The 23750-nt window shown below is 38.9% G+C and overlaps 1 protein-coding gene across 9 annotated transcripts in view; it reads left to right on the top strand.

Annotated features, from left to right (window-relative positions):
- LOC119918310 (ELKS/Rab6-interacting/CAST family member 1-like) overlaps positions 1-23750 on the top strand; it is a 139146-nt gene that overhangs the window by 35575 nt on the left and 79821 nt on the right. For 4 of the 9 annotated variants that reach the window (XR_005447417.1, XM_038738970.1, XM_038738968.1 and 1 more), the window contains 6 exons: positions 2420-2557; positions 5974-6114; positions 8350-8490; positions 10813-11006; positions 11295-11405; positions 16554-16565. Coding sequence is in view for 7 of the 9 variants with exons in the window: in XM_038738970.1 (XP_038594898.1) it covers positions 2420-2557; positions 5974-6114; positions 8350-8490; positions 10813-11006; positions 11295-11405; positions 16554-16565 (737 nt within the window). In the remaining 2 variants the exon portion in view is untranslated. The remainder of the gene's footprint in view (positions 1-2419; positions 2558-5973; positions 6115-8349; positions 8491-10812; positions 11007-11294; positions 11406-16553; positions 16566-23750) is intronic. The other 5 variants (XR_005447418.1, XM_038738973.1, XM_038738971.1 and 2 more) reach the window with 2 other exon arrangements.

Below are 23750 nucleotides of genomic sequence, written 5' to 3'. Positions count from 1 at the left end.
GAGAGTGTGAGCAGATAATTGATAGAGACAATCAAGCAGACAGACATAAAGCAGGACAGGGAGGGGGAGGAGAGAGACAGAGTGTGTTTGAAATCAGATGCATACTAATGAGTTCCTCCTGTTCAATAAATGATGACCTCTGCCGTCTACAAACAGAATCCAGTCCAGTGTCTGAGAGGGAGACAGAGATGCTGCTGACTCCTTGTTTATCTAATCTGCACTTGTGATTTCCTCATTTCTTCTCTTTTTTGCATGTGGAAAAAATAAAAATACCATCTTTCTGTTTCCACTTTGTCCTCCTCCTCCTCCTCCTCCGTCTCTCCCTCTTCAGTAGTGAAGGAAATTACCATATGATTAATTGTGAGGGTATTCTTCTGATCTCCCATCATCCTCGTCTCTTTGTTGTTAAATGTAATTTTCTGCTGTATGTGAGGAACATCATGACATAGATGAAGTGAAGCGTCAGCCGGTTATTGTTTTGTTAACATATTCCAGTTCATTATCACAGACGATTTTGGGAGTGAAATGGGATGAGACAGGCATTGCGTGTGTATGTGTGAGTTTGTAAATACAATATATGTATATATATGTGTGTGTGTGTGTGTGTGCGCGCGCTAAGCATCCAGCAGTTGTCAGTTTCAGGAAGTGCAGACGGGATCAAAGAGTCTCGCTGCCTCTCAATGTCAAGTGTGTGTGTTTTGTGTGTGTGTGTGTGTGTGTGTGTGAAAGAGAGAGAGGGGGATGTGTCAGTCAAGCTGTCAGGTGAACAGTTGATTAATGAGGCGCTGGAAATGTTTTACTGTATGAGTACGCACACCCACAATCTCTGTGGTACTGTAAATGTGTGTGTCTCACCTGCAGTGAAGTCAAAGGTTACATACCAATCAGATTTTTTTTGCGACGGGTTGTCAATCGCTTGATTTCCTTTCTCTCTGGCAAAGGAAAGAGACACAGAGAGAGTGGGAGACTGAAATTTTGTAATTTTTACAGCCCAAGTTCACTCCTAACATTACATAAACTTTCCATCTCACTCTTTTTTCCTCAATTTATTATTTCTGTGCTTTTCAACCTTTTGTTCCATCCATTTTTTAATGAATACCACAAAGTTGACATAACTCCTTATCTTTGTCTGTGATCTCTCTCTCTCTCTCTCTCACACACACACACACACACACACACACACACACACACACACACACACTCATTATGGGCTCAGGGAAATAGTGAGTCCTTGCTGATTTTGTGTTTTAACAGAAAATTAATCTGCTACCAAATCACTGTGAAAGGGAAACAGGAGGAGGCAGAGAGAAGAGGAGAAATAGGTGGAAGTTAAAAAAGTGTGTTTTTGTAAGGGTTAAAGATAGCAAAGTTTGTATTTGACAGCCTTTTTCATAGGTTGAAAATATCCAGATAGAATCGCATTAGAACCCTTGAACAAGGAGTTTTTGACCAGAAGAACTACTTTGAAATCAGTGCGAGAGGAAAAACGAGAGAAACAGGGAATGAGGGAGGGAGAAACAATGTTACTGTAATAAGGCTTTTTTTTTATATCGTCAGTAATTTTTAAATGCATTTCTTGCTGTTTTGTGTGTAGCTTTATTTGTTGTCATATAAACAGTTTTTCCCACCCATTAGTGTAATGGGTGGGAAAAGGGCAGTTTCACCTGAACAGGTTATCTATAATAAGCAAGGAGCACTTTTGCCCAAAAATAAATCAAATAATAAAAAGGCCTTCAATGATTATTGCTTTTAGAATGACACTGACAAACATTTGAATGTCCGTAATATAATCATTTTATCAGATTTGTTAAATTTTTTAATTCAGTTTAAATTATTGGCGATGATGCATTTTGATGATTTTGATGAGAAACTTCAAGTAAATAATCTCAATAATTATTATTTGTTTGATATTTGATCATTTATATTTGTCTTATCAATGAGTTATTGGTATCGGCAGATACAGTGTGCCATGAGGAACAAGAAATTGCCGTTGCAAAAGAATTTTGGAAGAATGAAAGGAGAACATTAAATGAATTGATATAATTCAGTTAAGGTTTATAATTCACACTTGTCCATATCTCATAATATAAACTGTTGTTCAGTGTAGTTTTTAATAATTCAGATTTTTTTTGTATTAATACCCTGCAGGTTTGTATCTTTAAGTCTTAATCACATGTATGTTGTTATATTTGTTGTTGTTCATGGTGTTTCATTTTCAGCTAAAGCTGTTGTATTTGTTTTAGTACTGCAAATATTCAGTATTGTCTGGGCTCTAGCTAAAAGCCAGAGTCCCAGTCCCAGATGCCCCAGTGTTTGAAAGCCGATACACTTGTTATTCTTTGGTAAATAAGGGAATTAATTCATCACAAACATAAAAAACACATTGTTCATGTGTATTTCTCTCATTTTCTCTCTGTAGATAGAGAACCTCCAAGATCAGTTGAGGGATAAAGAGAAGCAGCTGGGCGGTCTGAAAGACAGAGTCAAGTCTTTACAGACAGACACGTCAAACACCGACACAGCACTGGGAACACTGGAGGAGGCTCTGGCTGAGAAGGTATACACACACACACACACACCTACACACAAACACAACGCTGGTCAACCTCAGGTGAACTCTCGAGCAAGGTTACATTAATAAAACCAGTACGAGCAAAACCACCGACCACCCGTGTGACGACCAAATGACTCTGGATGAATGGAACTGAACCAATAATCACATTGGCTGTTTTATTATTAAATCATTCACAGCCTGTGTTCATAAAAGATTAGGAACCATCCAACACGCAGTCACATGGCTCGGACTGGTCAGTGCCTGGGTCTAAACATTCAGGTGCTGTAGCCATAAAACAGTCCTGAGCCACCTGAGCATGGCAACTGCACCCTAAACCACCTGTTTGATGATCTGTTATTCTACAGTCAGGACTCCACCCAGATTCTGGGAAAGGACCCAGTGACACTTTTGACCACTTTTAAGTGTTTGATGAGAATATATTTTTGTACTGTAAAGCGCGGTTTGATCTCCTTCGCACGCACACACACACACACACACACACGCACACACAGGAAACAGGGCTATTAATTGTCCAGTGACTAATATTCAGGGTGTCTGCTGGATGTGTGAGTGTTGGCAGGCGGAGGTGGCCTATGACCCTTCACTCAAATGACTTTCACAAGCTTTTTATCATCCATTTCCATTGTTTTGGTGCCTTTGGATGTCTTCCCTTTTTCCCTTTCTTCCCTTTCATTTTTCTTGCTTTCTTCATTTAGTTACTCCTTGTCACACACGTGGTTTTGCTCTGTTCTGTCAAAGCAGAACCGAAATGAGTTTTGTTACCTTTAAGTGTTTTTACTATGTTTTATGCTTCAATTTTATGCAAAACATCTTGTTTGTGTTTCATGCTGTTTATAGGTAATTGTTCAGATGTTTTGTAGTTTTGTCTTTACATACAGTATAAATAACCCTATGCCATGAAATATCTGAATATTGAACATTCACAATCACCTGTTTCTACAGTATCTATATTTGTGAGGAACCTCATTGACAAAATGCGCTTACTTCTAAATAGATCAGTTTTAATCAGTCAGTCGACTGATAAAATGAATCAACAGCCTATTTAATAATCTATTAATCACGGAAGTCATCTTTTTAAGCAAGAATGTCAAATATTCTTAGGTTCTAGCCTCTCAAATGTAAGAATTTGCCCCTCTCCTCTTTTTCTATCATTAATAATTGTTATAATATATATAGACACACACACACACACTCACACACACACACACAGACACACACACATATACAGGTGCTGGTCATATAATTAGAATATCATCAAAAAGTTGATTTATTTCAGTAATTCCATTCAAAAAGTGAAACTTGTATAATGTATACATTCATTCCACACAGACTTATATATTTCAAGTGTTCATTCCTTTTAATTTTGATGATTATAACTGACAACTTGTGAAAACCCCCAAATCAGTATCTCAGAAAATTAGAATATTGTGAAAAGGTTCAATATTGAAGACACCTGTTTGCCACACTCTAATCAGCTAATTAACTCAAAACACCTGCAAAGGTCTTTAAATGGTCTCTCAGTCTAGTTCTGTAGGCTACACAATCATGGGGAAGACTGCTGACTTGACAGCTGTCCAAAAGACGACCATTGACACCTTGCACAAGGAGGGCAAGACACAAAAGGTCATTGCTAAAGAGGCTGGCTGTTCACAGAGCTCTGTGTCCAAGCACATTAATGGAGAGGCGAAGGGAAGGAAAAGATGTGGTAGAAAAAAGTGTACAAGCAATAGGGATAACCGCACCCTGGAGAGGATTGTGAAACAAAACCCATTCAAAAATGTGGGGGAGATTCACAAAGAGTGGACTGCAGCTGGAGTCAGTGCTTCAAGAACCACCACGCACAGACATATGCAAGACATCGGTTTCAGCTGTTGCATTCCTTGTGTCAAGCCACTCTTGAACAAGACAGCGTCAGAAGCGTCTCGCCTGGGCTAAAGACAAAAAGGACTGGACTGCTGCTGAGTGGTCCAAAGTTATGTTCTCTGATGAAAGTAAATTTTGCATTTCCTTTGGAAATCAAGGTCCCAGAGTCTGGAGGAAGAGAGGAGAGGCACAGAATCCACATTGCTTGAAGTCCAGTGTAAAGTTTCCACAGTCAGTGATGGTTTGGGGTGCCATGTCATCTGCTGGTGTTGGTCCACTGTGTTTTCTGAGGTCCAATGTCAACGCAGCCGCCGTCTACCAGGAAGTTTTAGAGCACTTCACGCTTCCTGCTGCTGACCAGCTTCATGGAGATGCAGATTTCATTTTCCAACAGGACGTGGCACCTGCACACAGTGCCAAAGCTACCAGTATCTGGTTTAAGGACCATGGTATCCCTGTTCTTAATTGGCCAGCAAACTCGCCTGACCTTAACCCTATAGGAAATCTATATTTCCTTTATTTTTTATTGTGAAGAGGAAGATACTCCAGACCCAACAATGCAGAAGAGCTGAAGGCCATAACAACCTGGGCTCATAACACCTGAGCAGTGCCACAGACTGATGGACTCCATGCCACGCCGCATTGCTGCAGTAATTCAGGCAAAAGGAGCCCCAACTAAGTATTGAGTGCTGTACATGCTCATACTTTTCATGTTCATACTTTTCAGTTGGCCAACATTTCCAAAAATCTTTTTTTGTATTGGTCCAAAGTAATATTCTAATTTTCGAGAGATACTGAATTTGGGATTTTCATTAGTTGTCAGTTTTAATCATCACAATTAAATGAAATAAACAATTGAAATATATCAGTCTGTGTGTAATGAATGAATATAATATCCAAGTTTCACTTTTTGAATGGAATTACTGAAATAAATCAACTTTTTGATGATATTCTAAGTATATGACCAGCAGTATGTGTATATATATATATAATTTCTTGATTTTATAGACCAAACAATTTATGGATTAATTATGGAAATAATCTGTAGATTAATCAATAGTTTAAATAATAATTAGTTTAAATCATAACCTAAAACCCAGTCTTGAACCTGAAATAGCTATGTGAGTATATCCTTGCTTTCAAAAAAATTGTTAAAATAATGTGATCTGTCCTCACAAAGATAGAACTACAGTACAAGGACACACACATCACAGCCAGTATATACTCTTTTGTGCTGCTTTTGTGTGTATGTGTGTGAACTTTTATACTTGAGCTGGCCGCTGTGTCGTTCTATAGCTGGAGAGCCTCTATAGTTTTTTAGTGGTTGTGAATATTACATCTTGTGCCAGAACATATTACGTGTCTAAAATCACTGTTGGCTGTCAGATCCTGTCAAAGCTGCCATGTACATAAAGTTTAATGCGACTGTTATTAGTATAGAAACTTGATATTGAGTGGCTGGGCTCTTTCTGTCTCTATTCTTCTAACTTCCATCCCTCATTCCTGTCCTCCTCCTCCTCTTTCTTGATTTCCAGGAGCGAATCATCGAGCGGTTGAAGGAGCAACGTGAGAGGGAGGAGAGAGAAAAGGGAGAGGAGATGGAGTCCAGCAAGAAGGAGCTGAAGGAATTGAGGGAGAAAGTCTCCCAGCTGCAGGCTGACCTGGCTGACCGTGAGGTAGAAGACATACACACACTCCATATCTGTGCTGCAACTCAGAAAAACTACCTCTGTCTCCTCTCCCTCTCTGTGTCAAGGAAACGTGATTGATCTATTGCTGCAGGACAAACCTCGGATCCTCCCAAAGTCCTTCGCGCTGAAGGACAACAGCGATAAACAGTCACATTTCCTTGACAACAAAATGCTTCACAACAAATGAAAACAGCGACTGGAGCTGAGTTCCTTTTGCTTTGTGATTCATACAAAATACCACACAGAGGCAGAGAGTGAGAGACAGAGGATAACAAAGCAGTCTTAAGCAGTCTTTGCTGTATTCATCCTGCAGCGGTTGGGCAGCACATTTACAATTAACCATGTCAGGAAAACCAGTGTTTTGCAAAACAGTGTATTTTGACAAAGAATCACTCAGGAGACATTCGGAGGTGTAAGCCTAGTGTTTAGAAGGCATCATAAAGTAAGTTTCTGCATCCTGCTGTACATCCAAATTGTAGATGAAAACAGGGTCAAGATCACCACTGATGCATAAAAAATAACTATTGTTACATTTAGTGCTAAGTTTTTCTCTACAAAGATTTTAGTACAGACCTAGATCTTAGCCCACTTGTTGAGTGGTTTAAATTTTCCTCACTTAACACCACTTTTTTAAACACACACAAGTTTCATGTAAGGGTATGTTCTCAGTTTTGTTAAGACAAAAAATTACACTTGGCGTCACAAAACTGTGAATGCGTTTTTATGCATTTGCATTATTCGTCTAGATAGTTTGGTCATTTGAAATATCCACTTAATTAGCTTTCTTGCTGAGAGTTAGATGAGAAAATTGATAGCGTTCATGTTTGTGAGCAAAATATAAAGCTAGAGCCAGCAGGGGGTCTCCATAAAACCATAAATTGAAGTTTTTATATTTCAGTTTTGGACAGATTAAACAAACCAGATACAGTGTAAATTACTGAGCTGTAGAGGTGCTGGTAGGCAGATGTTTTTACCTTTGGACAGAGCAGGGCTAGCTGTTTCCCACTGCTTCCAATCTTTATGCTAAGCTAAGTAACCGCTTGCTGACTCAGGCTTTACATGTAGCGTACAGATTTGAGAGTGGTATTGATTTCCTCATTTAAGTCTTGGCAAGAAAGGGAATATGCATATTTCCTCAAAACTATACAGTTAAAATGGAAAAATACACCCTAAAATCAAATGCAAACATGCTGTTGTAATGAAAAGTCCATTATGCTTTTTTTGACTTTGACTCTTAAGCTAATTTAAAGCGATTGTAAGGTCATAAAACCTGTTACAGTCCCATTATACAGTTTGAGAAATACATGGGAAAACTCATGGAGAAAAAAAGAATTCCTTTCTACACTGCTAAACACAGATGTGGGGTTTGTCTGACAACAGCAATATATATGTACCTAAATATAATCAGAGTAAGGAGCAAGGTTTCTCTGACCAAAGCCTAGTCTAACATGATGATCCGTAGTCTGGAGTTGGTATTGTCAGTCAAGGGTAAAATTACACGTCTGAGTGTCTCTCCTTCTGGTCCTGTTGGTTTCTGTTTCACTGGCCCTACCAAAAGAGGAAAAGACCAGAAAAGAAAGGGGGAGAGACTTCACGGATGGAGGGATTGAGCTGGAAGAGTGAGAAAGGAGACAGGTCATGGGGAAAGGTTTTGAAGAACAAGGGACAGTTGATCCCACAACTGGGTAGGAAGGAATTAAAAGAAAATGAAGGTCTTAATACAAGTTGCATTATGTTTTTGGAAAATGATCAGTCCTATCAGTAACAGTAACATTGTGCTCACCAAACATATTTGGCTGAGAAAATGAAGGAAAACATTTTTTAAAAAAAATCTAAACAACTGTCATTGTAAACAACATTGCAGTTTCCAGGTCGAGTTATGGGTTCAACTTTGACCTAGCACACTTGCTGCAGTAACTTTATTGTGTAATGGAGGATTATTATCACCTGCGCTCTCTCTCGGTTTTACCTCAAGTTTTAGGAACTACTTTGTTGAGTACAATGTTATCATAACCAGTAGAAAACATTGCCAAAATAACAAAAATAGGACCCAAGTTGAAATAAACTGGAATTATCCTTTAATGCGGGTTTGTGGCAATAATGTTGATGAGCAATGCACTTAACCTCTAACTGCTTCAGTAGAGCTGCTCAGTTTCTAGCACTAAGACATTTTCCTTATCTGTCTTTATCTGTCCATTCTTCTGTCTTTTTTGCTTTCAGACTTCTGTGTTGGATCTGAAGGAGAAGGCTTCTTCTCTGGCTTCCTCCACTCTGAAGAAGGACAGCAGGCTGAAGAGTCTGGAGATCAGCCTGGAGCAGAAGAGAGAGGAGTGTGTCAAACTAGAAAATCAACTCAAGAAGGTTAGCTGTTTCAGGTTTTGGTTTTGGCTGTGTGAAATAAGGGATTATTAATAAAAAATTATAAAAGCATATAAATTAGATGTTGTAGAGTTCATAAATTGTCTAAAGTTTGGCACCTGTATTTGACTGTATTTGGACCAAAACTGGTGGAATAAAAATATTAAGAACAATATTTGAAAGCTCAATGATGTTACTGATAGATGGGCAACATTAACCACTTAAAATCATCAATAATATGAATCTGAGGGGTGGAAAATACAAACAGAAGACAGAAACACAAGTACACACAAATGGAGGATTTTGAACTAAAGAGCCCCGTGTGTCTTTCTCCTCTTCCTTGATTTCCCTTAACTGTTTTCCAAGAAAGCTGTGTGTGTGTGTGTGTGTTTACACATCACATATTCTCTCCCACACAGCAGCCCATAAAATGGTGTGTGTGTGTGTGTGTGTGTGTGTGTGTGTGTGTGTGTGTGTGTCCTTGACGGCTTGCTGACAGCCTTGCCGTCATTTTCACAGAGTGGAGAAGACAGCATTACCACTACACCCTGAGTGTGTATGTACGCCTGTGTGTGTGTGTGTGAGAGACAGAGAGAAAGAGAATGTGAATGAAGGTGTCAGTGGTTCTCTGGTGTTTCTCTCATTAGAGTTTATTTCTTAGTCTCTTTCTGTTACCATGGAGAGAGAAAAGAGTGAAAACTTGTCTACATGTGTATGTGAACTGATTGTGCATGTGAGATTGTATTTGATGTTTCTTTTTTCCTTTCTTATTTCTCTCTCTGTCTCTTCCCTCCACCCAGATCTTCTTATAATATTGTCAGACACCCAAACATTTCCTCTCCACAAAAAGACCTGTAAAAACTGTTGTTCACTTCCAAAACTAATAGGGTTTATGTATTGTGTGACCAAGGCGTGTGCACACACACACAAAGTCTGTCCCAAGAGCAACATTTGCTTCTGGGAAACGCACACAGCTGTTCTAACCTCTAAGCTGTTTTTTTGTCTTTGTTTTTTATTTCATTTGTTTCTTTTTCTCCTTTTTTGTCATCTTCTGTGTAGCTTAGCAGACCAGCACAAAGAATAAAGATGCTGCAACTCAGATTAAATCACTTTTTAATTCACTTACGTTTTTCATGCTCATGGCAATCTTTACATAAATCAGCATTATGTGCATTTGTGTGTTGTGTGTGTGTAGAAACCAACTCAAATCCAAGACACCATCAGTGAGCCAGACTAAAATGCTTAGACATGTTAATTGCATACTGTAACCAAATAACACACACATATTTATAACACAGCAACATTTATAAGTTAACAAATTTGTGTAATACTTTGGTTTATCCCTGCGACCCTGTACACAGGATAAGCGGTTGATGATGGATGGACTTTGGTTTATATTCAAATATCTGCAAAACTTATAGCATTTCTATGAGCCTTCGCTGTAACACGCTAATCTAAGATGGTGAACATGGTAAACATTATACCTGCTAAACACTGACATTTTAGTATTGTCATTGTGAGCATGCTGATAGTAGCCTTTAGCTCAGCTTCATAGAGCTGCTCACATGGCTACCTGCTCTTAGTACTGAAAAATGCTCAGCTGTTAAAAACAAGAAACCCAGATCACTTCAAATTGATTTTCACCATAATTTTGATGCCCTCACACATGCAACAGTTGTTGTCTTGCCTGCTGTAAGAAGCCATCACAGTTTACAAAAAACAAAGCCCTCTAGGTTTTTGGAGGAACGTGGGGAAAATACTAATGACCTGCAGAATATTTCTCTTAACTTAAAAAATAAATCATGGCTGAACAGGTGTTTTTACATTTTTTCTTCCATTTTAAATTTTTACCACCTTTTGAAATAAAATGTTTTATTGGATTATTACTTTAGAACAAAGGGGCCCTAAATGAATTGTACAAAATTCATTAAAATCCTACATGTTTGTTTGCGTTAGCCCGTCTTGGTATCCACTAAATAAGTAAGTGATGCGGCCTCATTATGTTGAAACATTTCTATTTCAAACTATGGAGACAGTCTGCCAATATATCTAAAGTTAAGATCTGGTATGAAAGTATACACATTTTGTATCAGGTTGCTAAAAGACTGTTGTGTAAATATAATTTTATCAAGCAAAGATTGATTGAATTATAGACCAATTATACTCCTAAACAGTTTCCAACGGCACGTGTCACTTTCATCAAATCCATCCAACCCATCCTCAACACCCATGTTGTTATTGGCATATTCACATCCAGCAAATGGTGGTCACCTAATTTTGAAAGCTAACGCTCGGTTTATTTGTAATAATTAATTTCTGTTCTAGGCTCAGAGTGCAGCAGCAGATTCCCAGGCCAGCACTGAACTCTCCGAACGCATCTCCTGCCTGGAGCAGGAAGTGACCCAGCACAAGGAGGAAGCTGGGAAGGCCCAGTCCGAGGTGGAACGACTTTTGGAGATCCTGAGGGAGATGGAGAATGAAAAGAATGACAAGGAGAAAAAGATTCACGAATTGGAGAGGTGAGAGATGAAATTCAAATCTTCCTCTTTCCTCTATATACTGTTGGAGTCTATGGTAATCTTTCCTGCAGCACTAATCCAGACGTTTTCCCTTTATCTCAACCTTTCTTCTCCCTTCTTTCTTCCCCTTTTCTCCTTCCATTTCGGCTTTTGTCATCACTCTTTTCTAATTTCTGTCATTGTACCTTTGTCACGTGTGCATAAATGTGTATGCATACACGTGATTCTGCATCTGTGTGAGTGCGCTTACGTTTGCTCGTGTGTGTGCGTGTGCCCATCACAACCCAGAGACCCCTCTGCTTCTCATCTGTGGCGTTCTCAGCAGTCGCGAAAACAGGCCCCTCCCTCCGCTGCTTCTCAGCAGCCAATGGGGGGGCTGGTGTGGGACTACCTGGGCACGTGAGTCGCTGGTGGCCCTGTCAGTCAGTTAGACAAATGCACGACAAAACTCACTTTGCTTGTTGGAGGACGGGACATGGGAGCACAATTAAAGCAACCAGTGGAACCATGTGGAAAAGCGATATGGGAGTAAATGCCAAATTTGTCAAAAGGGAATTTGATGGACAATTACACACAAAAAACCTCAATTTTTCCCATTGGGAATTGAACGTGTAACCACTAAAGGACCACAAGTGGAAATCCTAGATGAAATACATGTAGCAGATCTATACACATAGATATTGTAGGTCAGCGGTTCTTTTATTGAGATTAAAATACGATTGAACAGAAGTGTGAGAAATTGTTGTTTTCCTTTGTCGTATATATATTAAACTTAATATACTTTAAATTCAGTTCTTGGAAATTATCATGGATATTTTTCTCTATTTTACAGACAACACAATTCATTAAATAATTGAGAAAATAAACAGCAGATTTATTAATATTGCCCATTAATTGCAGCCCTAAAATCCGTATTTTTCTCAGTGTAGAAAATATAATGTTGAATGTTGCAAGCCTTTTCCACATGGCACAGAGCTGAGTATATTCACTAATAATCACCATCGAAGAGTTGCAGCATTGTTTGAATGTTTCCCAAGCCTCTCTGATAGGGCTTATTTGGACTGTTCGGTTCCGTTAAAGAAAATTCCCCTAAAGTTCAGTTATCGGCTCCGGTTGTACTCACACATCTGTGCATCAGCGGGAGGTTTTGTCTTCTGTTATACTGCAGTATGACAAGCCAAACTGCTCCCAAAAGTTTGTAAAATGAGGGCACGGTTTGGCACTAGAATCTCTACTGTGCAGTCTGAAACTCTTTGAGCCTCTGTGCCTGTCAATGATGCAACTCTTTCATTTAGTGGCTCTGTTTTCACGCTTCACTTTTGTTTTACTTGCAGTCCAGGATGCCTGACTTTGCAGAGTTTAACACACTCTTTTTCTTTCATTAGGAGTCTGGACAGTTCACTCATTTTTTTGTATTTCCTTTATGCTAATATTAATGGTTTGTCAGTTTCTAACTACTTTTTTACCTGTTTGCGTAATTTTGGCTTAACGTGTCTATCTTTCACTCTTTATGTACACTATATCTAACTCATAAACTAGTCTTAATCTTTTCTTTCTGTCTATATCTGATTATATGTCTGCCTGCATGCCTGCCTGCCTCTGTGTTTACCTGTCTCCCTGAATATCTGTCTTATTCTGTTTGTCTGTTATTCTGCCTGTGTGTCTGTTCATAAGTCCGTTATGAAGATTACTTCAGAAAACAGCAGCCTCAGGAGATTAAGTCACTTATTTAACTAAATGTTTTTCTTAAGCAGGGTCAGGTGTCTTCATCTCATGGCCAACAGTTAAATAATAAGGTTAAAAAAACAATTTGATGGGTTATATTTTAGTTTGAGTAGTGAGAGCAAAGTTTGTTAGACAGATCAGAGCTGTCTGTGGTTGAAAACTGGTCCGTCTGTCTGTCTGTACGCTTCTCAGTGGCTTTGATTTCTGAACTATCAGATGCTTTCTGTCTGCGCCTTCTCATCTCTTTCTCTTTCTGTCTCTTTAATCTTTTCCTCCTGTTTCTTCCTTGGACACGATCTCTACCTACTCCTACTCCTCTCTCCTCTCTCCTTTCTGTCTGTGTGTTTAGCGGTTTGACTGTAAGACTAATGGTTGTTAATGATTTTAGGGAGATTCAGTGTTTCCTCACTGTGTCTCCGTCTGGCCAGTAGAAATACTAGACTATTAATAATTCAGCACCTGCTGACTTCAAACTGGAGGGTTTTAACTGTGTGTGTGTGTGTTATTTAGTCTTCCAATAGCCACAGATGCAGATTTACAGCAGTACTAGCTTTCTGGATAACATTGTAACGTAAATTTATAGCCGTTTAAAATTGCAGATCGTTGACCTCTTAAGCTCTTACATCATATGTATTTGAGAGATGTTTCATTTTCCCTGTTGATTACAATAAAATAAAGGCTTCTCTACAACTGATTTTTAATATCTGAACTATGCAGGCTGCTCTTAGGAAACTGGAATGGTATTAAATCTGGCCTTAGTGCCATATGTTTGAGAACAGTATCGTGTAATTGTAAAATTAAGATTAAGTAGATTTTTATGAGGAAATTTGATTTTGCTTTTACACACTGACACACACAGTGATTACTGTGCAGTAAGCGGTTATAGAGGTTATATTACAGGGTGTAAGGACCCATGATACTTTTTACATCTTCACATTTAGTGGTTTTATCTAGCTGTTAGATGTATGATGAGCAAAGTTATCCCTGACTACCTTGAGGCTGTGGTTAAATGTTGACACGGGGTTGAAACATGAAAAGGGCAGAACTCACTGTTTTTAAGCCCCACCCCCCTTAATTACTAGTTGCTTTGCTTGTCAAGGTAGTTTCCCATTTTCACATAGGACATGTGCAGTTAACAATTATAACTTTGGCAGATTTACCACCCAAAAGTCTTATTAAGGTATTAAGTTTTCTGATTTCTGTCATTGTACCTTTTTCACATGTGTTTTATAATTATGTATGCATTCATGTCATTCTGCATCTGTGCGAGTGTGTTTATGTTTGCTTGTGTGTGTGTGCCCATTACAACCCAGAGACTACTCTGCTTCTCACCTGTGGTGTTCTCAACAATTGCCAAAACAGGTCCCTTCCTTGGCTGCCTGTCAGCAGCCAATGGGGGGGCTGGTGTGGGACTACCTGGGCACGTGAGTGGCTCGTATCCCTGTCAGTCAGTTAGTCAGATGCACGACAAAACTCACTTTGCTAGTCGGAGGACGGGATATAGAAGCACAATTAAAGCTACCAGACCCATGTGGAAAAGCTGTATATGAAATGAAATTCAAATTTTTCAAAAGGTTTTTTTTTTTTTTTAAATAATAGGTCATTGATTTCAGACAAAAGAAGGCTTCACAATTCAATCCAGCCCTTGTCAATTTTACAGACTGAAATGACAACTGTCACTGGACAGATTTTGTCAACTGTTGCAAGCCAGCTAATTAACGTTGAGCTGTTTGCAAAGTATAGATACTCCTGTTAAAATATTACTCCAATACAAGTGAAAGTTGTTCAGTGACATTTTTACTTAAGTTAAAGTACTGGAGTAATTTAAAAATACTTAGTATTCTGAAGTACATTTTCTCTTGCATTGTGTTGTTGCCAGTATTTGTACTGTGTTTATTTGTCAAGATTAAAACATGTCTCATTTAGTCAGTAACATTAACTTTGTGCTGCAGTGGATACAAACAGGACCTTGACAGGCAAATACACTAAAATACATAAAAGTAATTTGACCAAGAATAGCACAAGGTTTGATGGCTTCTTTTTGTAGGCAGTGATGAAGTTTGTGCGCGGTGAACTGAGCAAACATTCTAAACGATATGAATCTTTCTACATTTAAAAAATCTCAAACATGGACTTCAGATATGGCCATGGGCACATATGTAATTAATGTTTTTTTATTTTCAAATACTGCTGTAGGTACTAAGCTAGTTAGCTGAAAATGTTAATGATTGCAGCTGATGTTGGAACAAACCAATACACATTTTGCACACTTTGGCTCTTATATTTTTGGTTTTGGAAAGGCTAAAATAACTCACCCAAAGTGTTCACATATGTCAGTATTTGTAACTGTAAAAATATTAAGCATGGTGGTTTGGAAAGCCATGGATTAACAAACAAATGTTCCCTGTTTAAGATTATTATAATGTATTCAGCAACTAGGCTTTTTGGAACCCGCAAGCACTGACCCTGTAACATAAAGTGTACTAATACTGACTTAAGACTTAGCCTTGAGCTAACAGCAACGTCAGAGGAGGATACATTTGCCTGTGGCCAACTCTTAGTTTGGCACCTAGGCTAACCCTGGGCTACGAGTAAGCAGCGGGAACATTACTAATGAAAAGATCAGATGCGGGTAAAACAAGGTGAAAATCAACCCTCTCACTTTCCCCTCTAGTTTCAATCCAGCTGTAATGGTACCACGTTATTTATTTCAGTAACTAGGATGGTAATTGGAGCAGACTGAGTGACTTCACATTGAGGGGAAATGGAGCTGAAAATCTGCCCTGATGGCCAAAATAAAGGATTTGGATGGAAGAGTGGAAAACAGAGAGGGGGAAAGAAAGAGGAAAAGGGAAAGGAAGGTGGTGGTGGAGAGAAAAGAACAGTGAGACCGAAATAACGGGAGAAGACGTAGGGAGAGAAAGAAAAGACAACACGGTAGTGAGAATCAAACGAATCAAATGAAACTGACAGACAAGACTGGAATGGGAAGAAATAAAAACAAAATGAGAGAAAAATAAAGGAGGTTTAGAGCATAAACCCTGTGTAATGGGAAATTAGAGAACTTTATTGCGTGTTATATTGTTCTATAATGGACAATTTGTCTCTGGCACGCTGTCATTAGCGGACGTTCCCAGGCATAAGCTCACCCTGGAGTTTGGGCTCAACCAAACACATGAGGCAGGATTGTGTGGAATACTTTTGGGGTCAACCAATTTAGGAAGTGAATTTTCCTCAAATTTCCCATCTTGACGATTACATGCCATGTGCCTTTTGGTGTAGACGTCTCCACAAATCCACAAGCTGCGTACGTCTCAAGTGTCCCCAGCGGGAAGTAAAAGAAGTCGTCCTCAATATAAAAACCACTGAAGAAGGAATAATTCACAGTGAGCTCTCAGCTCATGCTTTGATTGGCTAATTGCTCGCTTTCTATGGTGTGTGATTGCCGTTTCGTCTGTGTGTGTGCCCTTAAATGTTTGTAGAGGTCATGGGAGGTGAGCAGTCCTCTTATGACCCTTAACACTGTACTGAAAAGAAGAAACGCCTGCTTTAAACCTGTCTATGTGACTGTCTGTCTGCCTGCCTGCCTAGCTGTTTGCTTGGTCATGCCTGTCTCCCTGTTTCTCTATCGTTAATTATGTCTCTCTAGCTGTCTCTTTGTCATTGCCTCTGCGTCTCATCTCTTTCCTCTTTGAATAGTGATCAAGCTGGCTAACCTACCACTCAACTCCTGTCTTCCCTCTCACCTTACCCTCTCTTTCTCTGCCTCTCTTTCCCTTTCTTTTATCTTTACAATGCAACGCTGTCTCCTGCTCTACCCAGTCTTGCCTCAAGGTTAGTACTGCATGCCTGTTTTTCTTCTTCCATCACTGTCTTTCTCTCCCTCTTTCTCTCTCATTGCTCTCTTCTTCATTGTCATACTTCTTGTCCTTGCATTGAGACACTCTCTCATCTCCCTCACTCTGTCATAAACTCTGTTTTTAATCATTCTCACCATGTCTGTCTGTCTTTGAAGGAGACACCTTGACTTTTGCTCTGCTCTCTCTCTCTCTCTTTGCCACATCACTGCTTCTTTGAAGAGGAAACCTTGTTGTTTCTTTCTTGCACCCTCCATTATAGCGCCCTGCTAGTCTTACGAGCACTTAGTTCAAATTTCAGGCTACCGCAGCAAACAAGAAAAATGTTCAAGTAATGTATCGCCATCATTAACTTGGACAACTCTGAACTTTTGCTCAGAGTACTTATAACTTCTGTTGGGTTTCTGGCTTTGTGGCTTTGTGGCTCTTATTGAGAAACTACTCCACATTTTGTTTCGCTACTTTTGTTAAACAGTTCAGACACTATATCACATCTGTTTTTGTCAGTGGCTCCATAATTGTCGTGAACATTGCAATTGGACTGTTACGTCGTGTCGGTTTAAAGGAATAGTTCGAGCTTATGGGAAATACGCTTATTTGCCTTCTTGCTTATACTGTGTCTTTAAGGTAAATATGTTATTGAGCCAAGAGATGGTTAGCTTACCTTAGCATAAAGACTACAAACAGGGTGAAGCTCAGAACAGCTGTAAAATTCCCAAGCCAAGTTCTTATTAACTTTTACAGAGGAGCAATAGAAAGCATCCTGACTGGAAACATCACCAACTGGCATGGGATGTGCATGCCCAGAACCGGAGGGCTCTGCAGGATACTCAAAGACAGTACCCACCTCAGCCACAGCCTGTTCACCCTGTTGCCGTCTGGCAGGAGATACAGAAGCATCTGCTGTTGTACCACCAGACTCCAGAGCAGCTTCTTCCCCCAGGCTATAAGACTAAATTCATCCTCAGCACGGCACCATGCAAAATAGATTTTTTCTGTTTATAATTTTATATTTTTTGAAAATATCGTTTGCTTTGTAGCATAAAGGGAACTGCAAACTGCATCTTATTTGGCAAATAATATGACAAATAACTATGTGTTACTGTGTCTTGTGTCTTGTGGTGCTGTATTAAATTGTAAAAATATCCCAATACCAGCATCTCTAAAGCTAATGTTTACGTTAGCGTAACGTAACCTAACGTTAATGTCCTGTTGTCGTCACCATTGTCTTTGTCCTAAGCTCATCTTAACTGGCTGCTGGCTGGAGCCTCATGTTTACCAAACAGATAACATCTTATTCTTGTCAAGAAAGTGAAAATGTTTCTTTAAGTATGGCATCGTAGAGCATCGTCCATATTCCAAGATGAAAAAACTCCCTTCTTTTTTGAGTTTTAAATATTACTCAGGAGGTGCCTCTGTAATGAGATTTCAGCATGCAAAACCCAAAGTCTGAATTTGTTTTTTTCTAACAGACATATCAAAGATCATATTGAAATTTCTCCGACCTGCACATTGTGATGGACCACATAATAACCACTTCTCCGTTCTGTTTCCTGCATAAAACTGGTGGTCTGAGTGTTTTGTGCGCTCTGCTCAGGTCTCCCCGGTGCCAGCTCCTTCTTTGCTCTCGCTTTCTTTTTCATCTTCCAGAGCCACTGTTCCCCCTGCCGTCTTGTCAGGTTTTTCATCGCTGTTGTTCTGGTGTTTTGTGATTCAACTCTAGAGGGGGAAGAAAGAAAAAGAAAAAGTTAGCATAGACTTCTTTTTCTTCTTCTGTCCTTTTTATGTTTTTTTTTCTTGTCTTGTCTTTTTTTCTGGTTGTTTTGATCTTGAGCTAAGGAACTCCTCATCCACTGCCAAATGTCTGACATCAAGGTTTCCGTAGCTTAAAAAGGAATTGCATTGTTTCTGTGTGTGTGTGTGTGTGTGTGTGATGCCTGTATGACTCTGAGCATTGAGGTTGTGCAGGGATTTGTCAGCTAATAGGTGATAACACTACAATTCTCAGTACTGAGGATTTAATGAAAAACACACTTGTGTTTAAGAGTATTCAGAAAATAGACACATCTACAGTACAGTTTACAGTGGCTTGTCACTGTAAACTCTGCTTTTTTATCCTTTTATATTTTGCTTTGTTGCTTCAATTCCCCACAGAATGCAAAATCAAACATCTTTTCCTCTTTAAGTATTTTATTTATTTTCTTCTGACCTTATTAAAACCCAATTTATAGACAAGTATTAAATTAGTAGCCCTTTGCTTTTTCCACAAACTGAGCTTGCACATTTTATGAAGGTAATAAAATATGTAAATTGCCATAAAGCATTGTTATTATACCAAATAAGGAATGGGCTGTTTATTAACAAATATACATATTCCTTTGGTTTGCTAAGAAGTCATTTACAGACAAAGAAATGTACAGCATGTATGTATTATCCCACATTGTGACATGACTAATGTTTTGGGTCAGTTTTTTATATCTGATATATAAAACTTTAATAAATATAATGAATTCCAATAGGCTTATTTGGGATTTGGGAGGGTTAGTACACTAGAGCTGCAACAATTAGTTGAATCATTGAGCAACAAAAAATTAAATGGCAGCCATTTTGATAATTGATTAATCTTTTTAGTAATTTTTCAAGCAAAAGTGCTTAACAAATTCCCCGGTTCAAGCTTCTCACTTTTGAAGATTTTATACTTTTTATGTCATATTTGATAGTAAACTGATTATATTTTGGCTTTTGGACACTATATAGCAAGCTATATGAATACATCACCTCTGGCTGTGAGAAATTAGAATGATCATTATAATAATTAACAAGATCAAACAGTTAATTGAGTAATAATCATTAGTTGCAGCCCTCAAAATCGCAGTTCTTATAATAGTAAGAAAAAGCTTACGTTGCGTTAAAACAATGTAAAGTATGTGTTTTGAGCTGTTGCAGATCCCGGGGGCCTCCTGAACCCCAATCAGAACATAGAGTAAAGGAATGCTTCTTTATTTAACTGTATGCATGTATTTCATGCATACAGTTAACAGCATACTGTAAGTATTCAGACTTAATAGTAGCAGTCTTTTTGTGCTGTTGACTTATCTACAATGCAAACTAGAGTTCAGATCAGAAGACGAATATTAGGCTAAAGAACAGAGTGTCAGCATTGAATTCAGGGACTTTGTTGTTCTCCAACAGAGACACTGCCAAGATCAACTCCAGCTCTCTATCACATGCTTACACTATTACTATTATCTAAACACTTTCCTTTAGTTGTATGTTTAGTTCTGAAATGTGGATATATCCCGTAAATGGGATTTATTTTCACAAGGACAGATGCTATTAAAAAAGACATTTCATTCCGTCTGCTGTTATATCATAGCATTTTTTATAGCTGGTTTCCAGTAATCCACACTGTGGAAGTTTGCACACATACACATGGGTCTTAGTTGCCTTACCTCCTTATTTACCTTGAAAATTTGCTTCTCTGCTTGAGGGATTATCTGTCATTCTGCAAACAACAACATAAGTATTTCTTTCTTTATTCCTCCAAAATGTCCTGCTTGTACTTTTTTAAAAGTTTTTCTTCCGCACCAACAGTGGGCAAGACTAAACCATTATGTTTTGTTTTTTTTCCTTTTTTATGTTTTATAGTTTTTATGGGCTTAATAAACCAAACCAATTTTTCCTGTATTTTCAAAGGAAATACTGAATTCCAAATGGTTAAAAGGAAATCCTTGATGTTAATGTTGGGTCAACGATGTGCAGTAAACATACACGCCCCGAGCATTTCTGATCAAATATTTATACAGGACTGCAAATGTAATATTAATATTACCTTAATGTGGGTCCCTGAATATCAGCAGCATGCTAATGAGCGAGGTTAAAAAAAATATTTTGGAGACTTTGAGGTTTACTGAAGTTTATGAGATTGTATGTGTCTGTGTTTTTATTTTTACAGCTAGTTGCCTGTAGTATTCACTATTTTTTTAAACTTTAATTTTTATTGAAGGCTATTCTATGTTTGTGTGTATGTCTGTGTTTATATATAACATATATGAGTGTTTGTGTGTGTGTGTGTGTGTGTGTATGGTCAGTACATGAGGGTATTTTTGAGGTTTTGCAAAATTTAGAAAGTTCAAAGTGCTGTATGGTAGTGTGTGTTTACCTTAGCATATGTTTGCAATATGTGCTGCTGCATTTGCATGTGTGTATTTCTGTGCAAATGTTGGAAAACATGTTGTTATGTTAAGTGCAGTTGCATGCACAACTGTGTGTTTGCTTCAAATATTTGTGTGTGGTCCGACTGAGAGACTCTAATACAAAGCAGGTTGTGTTTGGAACAGTTGACAGCACCGACTGTGCATGTGTGTGTGTCCCACTATCAGCACTGTGTTGGTAAATGTCCACCTACACTGTGTGTGAGTGTATGATTCTGTGTAGGTTGTGCGTGTATGTGAGTGTTGAGTCGTGGTTTCACTGCACATTTGTATGTGGTGTTTACAACGTTGTGGGTAAAGTGAACTCTTCTGTGATTCCGCCTCCTCCAGCGGTTTTGCAGCAGTTGTTGAAAGCGATTTCGGAGGGAGAGTGAAGGAAGTATTTTACATATTAAAACCGCATCACATGGCACTTTGCCTCCACTGCATCGAGCCATCGAGTTCACCGAGCAACTTCTGTTACTTGACGAGTGTAATGAAAGTGTTTTAGTGTTTAATTAAACACGAGTAAATTCACAACTGCAACTTTTTACCATATTCCTATCACATATGGGTTGTTAGTCAGGATAGAGAAGACATAAGAAATGGAAAGAAAGGACTGGGCTGACACAGGATTTATGCTACACAGTAGAATTTGAACCCATGTAACACCATCACAGTTACATAATAATATAGACATAACATGAATGCGATACATTATCGTACCCCGTAGGGAAATTCTCCTTTCTCCTGACTTCTCCATCGGAAGGTCAGGATCACACATAGAAAAGCACTCCTGAATATAAGGATTTTTGTGAAATGTAACAAAGTAACTGCTATAGAAATGTAAGACAGAGTCTCTAAATGAGTTCAGAAGGCCATACAGTCATTTAATGTAAAACTGTATGCAATGTCATAGTATTGTAATTAGTGGTACATTATTGTTAGCACACAAAGCCATTACAAACCTCATAGGCTTACGGTAGTAATCTTTACAATTACCATTGCCCAGCAACATCGCTGTAAAAGTTGCTCCGTGTATCATCAGCTTTAGTCAACGTTACCATAATTACCTCCACAGAAATGTGGTTGTTTTTGAGTCACGCGAGTTTACAGCAGGGGGAGCAGCGGTGCAAAACACGTTAGAAGTCTTTAATGTTAATATATTTTCGGTTCATTTTGAAACTGTGGGGGAATAAAAAAGACTGTGGCGGGCCGCCATAGTCTCGTTAATTAATGGGAAACTCTATCATAGTGCACAATAATATTGTTTTAAATTAACGCTAGTTTAAGTTGTTACCTGTTAAAATTGGGAAAGCAAAAAAAAAGAAAAGAAAAGTTTTTGGAGTAGTCTGGGGGAAAGTAAAACACAGGAGATGGAAGTGACAAAAGAGGGAGTGGAGGGAAATGAGAGATGTAATGGTCCATGGATGGATGAGAATATTTCAACCAGAGGAAAGAGTGATTTTGCATTTGGAGAGGGAGCGAGCATGGAGGAAACTGAAAGGACAGGGAGGTGAAGTACATTTGTCCTTGTGCCTTGGTCTGATGCATATAAATGATTGCTTTTCTTGCAAATAATTATAATGCATCATGCAAAAAACATGGGCATGTAATTGGAGGGACAGAGCCGTGTTGCTTTTGAAAATTCCAATGAAACGAGAGAGGAGGAGGAGGATGAACTCACTGTGGCCTGATGCAAATGCGTGATAGTTACCCATGCAAATGATCTACGGGCTGATATACATGTGACAAACATGTGAGCAAAAAAAAGTGTTTAGCGTTAGGAGAGGAAGGAGAGTGGAAACTTAGTGTTGAGTCATTAGGAAACATTGCAAACTAAAAGTATTCATCAGGCTCCTACATTCACCAGGGCACCCGCGGGGTCTTAAAAGTATTAAAAAACTCTTAAATTTCAAATTCCTAAAATAAGCCCTTAAAAGTCTTAATCTCTAAATTTCGTTTACCAAAGTCTTAAATTTTTTCTTGTCCTTTCATAGGATTTAATTAATGCCGTATTTAATTAATGCCGTAACGTCATAAATGAATACTTTGTGTGTGTGACATGTAATAATATACTGCGTTTGGTGTGACTCTGATGGTATACGGCAGTACAGGTAACGTTATTGTTTACGTCAGTGTTCAGCTTCTCTGCGCGAATCAGTCAGTTGTTAGAAAAGAATAGAAAACGTCTCGGACGTGCTACTAACGTTAGCTCGACGACTCAGAATGGGCAAGTGTCTGAAATTCAGAAAGCCAGAGATCCGAACAAGTTGGCGGACGAGGCCGAGGGTAGTGGCGCTGGGGTTAGCACAACAAGCTGATCGGCGTGCGAGCCGGTGTTGTGCCGAGTTTTGCCTGCCTGCCGAGAATTGCATCCACCTCCAAATAATGCGTTTAAACGCTATAAAATTCTTTGTGGGCTTCATCAATGGTGATAAATGATTCGAAGTATATATTTTAGGAATTAATTTTAATACACTTAGTAGAAGTACCATTCCTTGACATTCAGTAAATATAGCCTATGTGGTGATAACGCTGTTTGATCAATGACCATAGCAAAGTGTCTAGACAAGAACCTAAAGAGGTGGATGCATAGTTCGGCAGATCAAATTTTGTAGGCTACCTGCCGAGATTTGCATCACCTGTTTTCTCAGTATAAATTACCGTTAGCACCCACGAGGTGCATGCAATTCTCGGCAGGCAGAATTCGGCACAACACCTGTCACACTGGCGAGCGCTAATAGAACAGCAGAGCTGGAAGACCCGCTGCAGGTTACTGGTCAGTTGATGTTACAACAGCAACAAAAGAGACAGGTGTGTATGAGACGAGGACCGCGACACACAGACACGGCGCATCTGGCGCATCTGGCGCATCTGGGTAAACTTACATCACCCAGATGCGCCGATCACGAGAACGAGGGAAAAACAAACCGGAGCCCAACTCCTTATCCCCGCTGCTTTCAAGC

Source organism: Micropterus salmoides, unplaced genomic scaffold, assembly GCF_014851395.1.
Source record: "Micropterus salmoides isolate LMB-PRFRI ecotype aquatic unplaced genomic scaffold, ASM1485139v1 Ms_hic_scaffold_23, whole genome shotgun sequence".
NCBI classification, from domain to species: Eukaryota; Metazoa; Chordata; class Actinopteri; order Centrarchiformes; family Centrarchidae; genus Micropterus; species Micropterus salmoides.
Note: the sequence above shows the minus strand (reverse complement) of the source record. Positions and strands in the feature narration are given on the sequence as shown.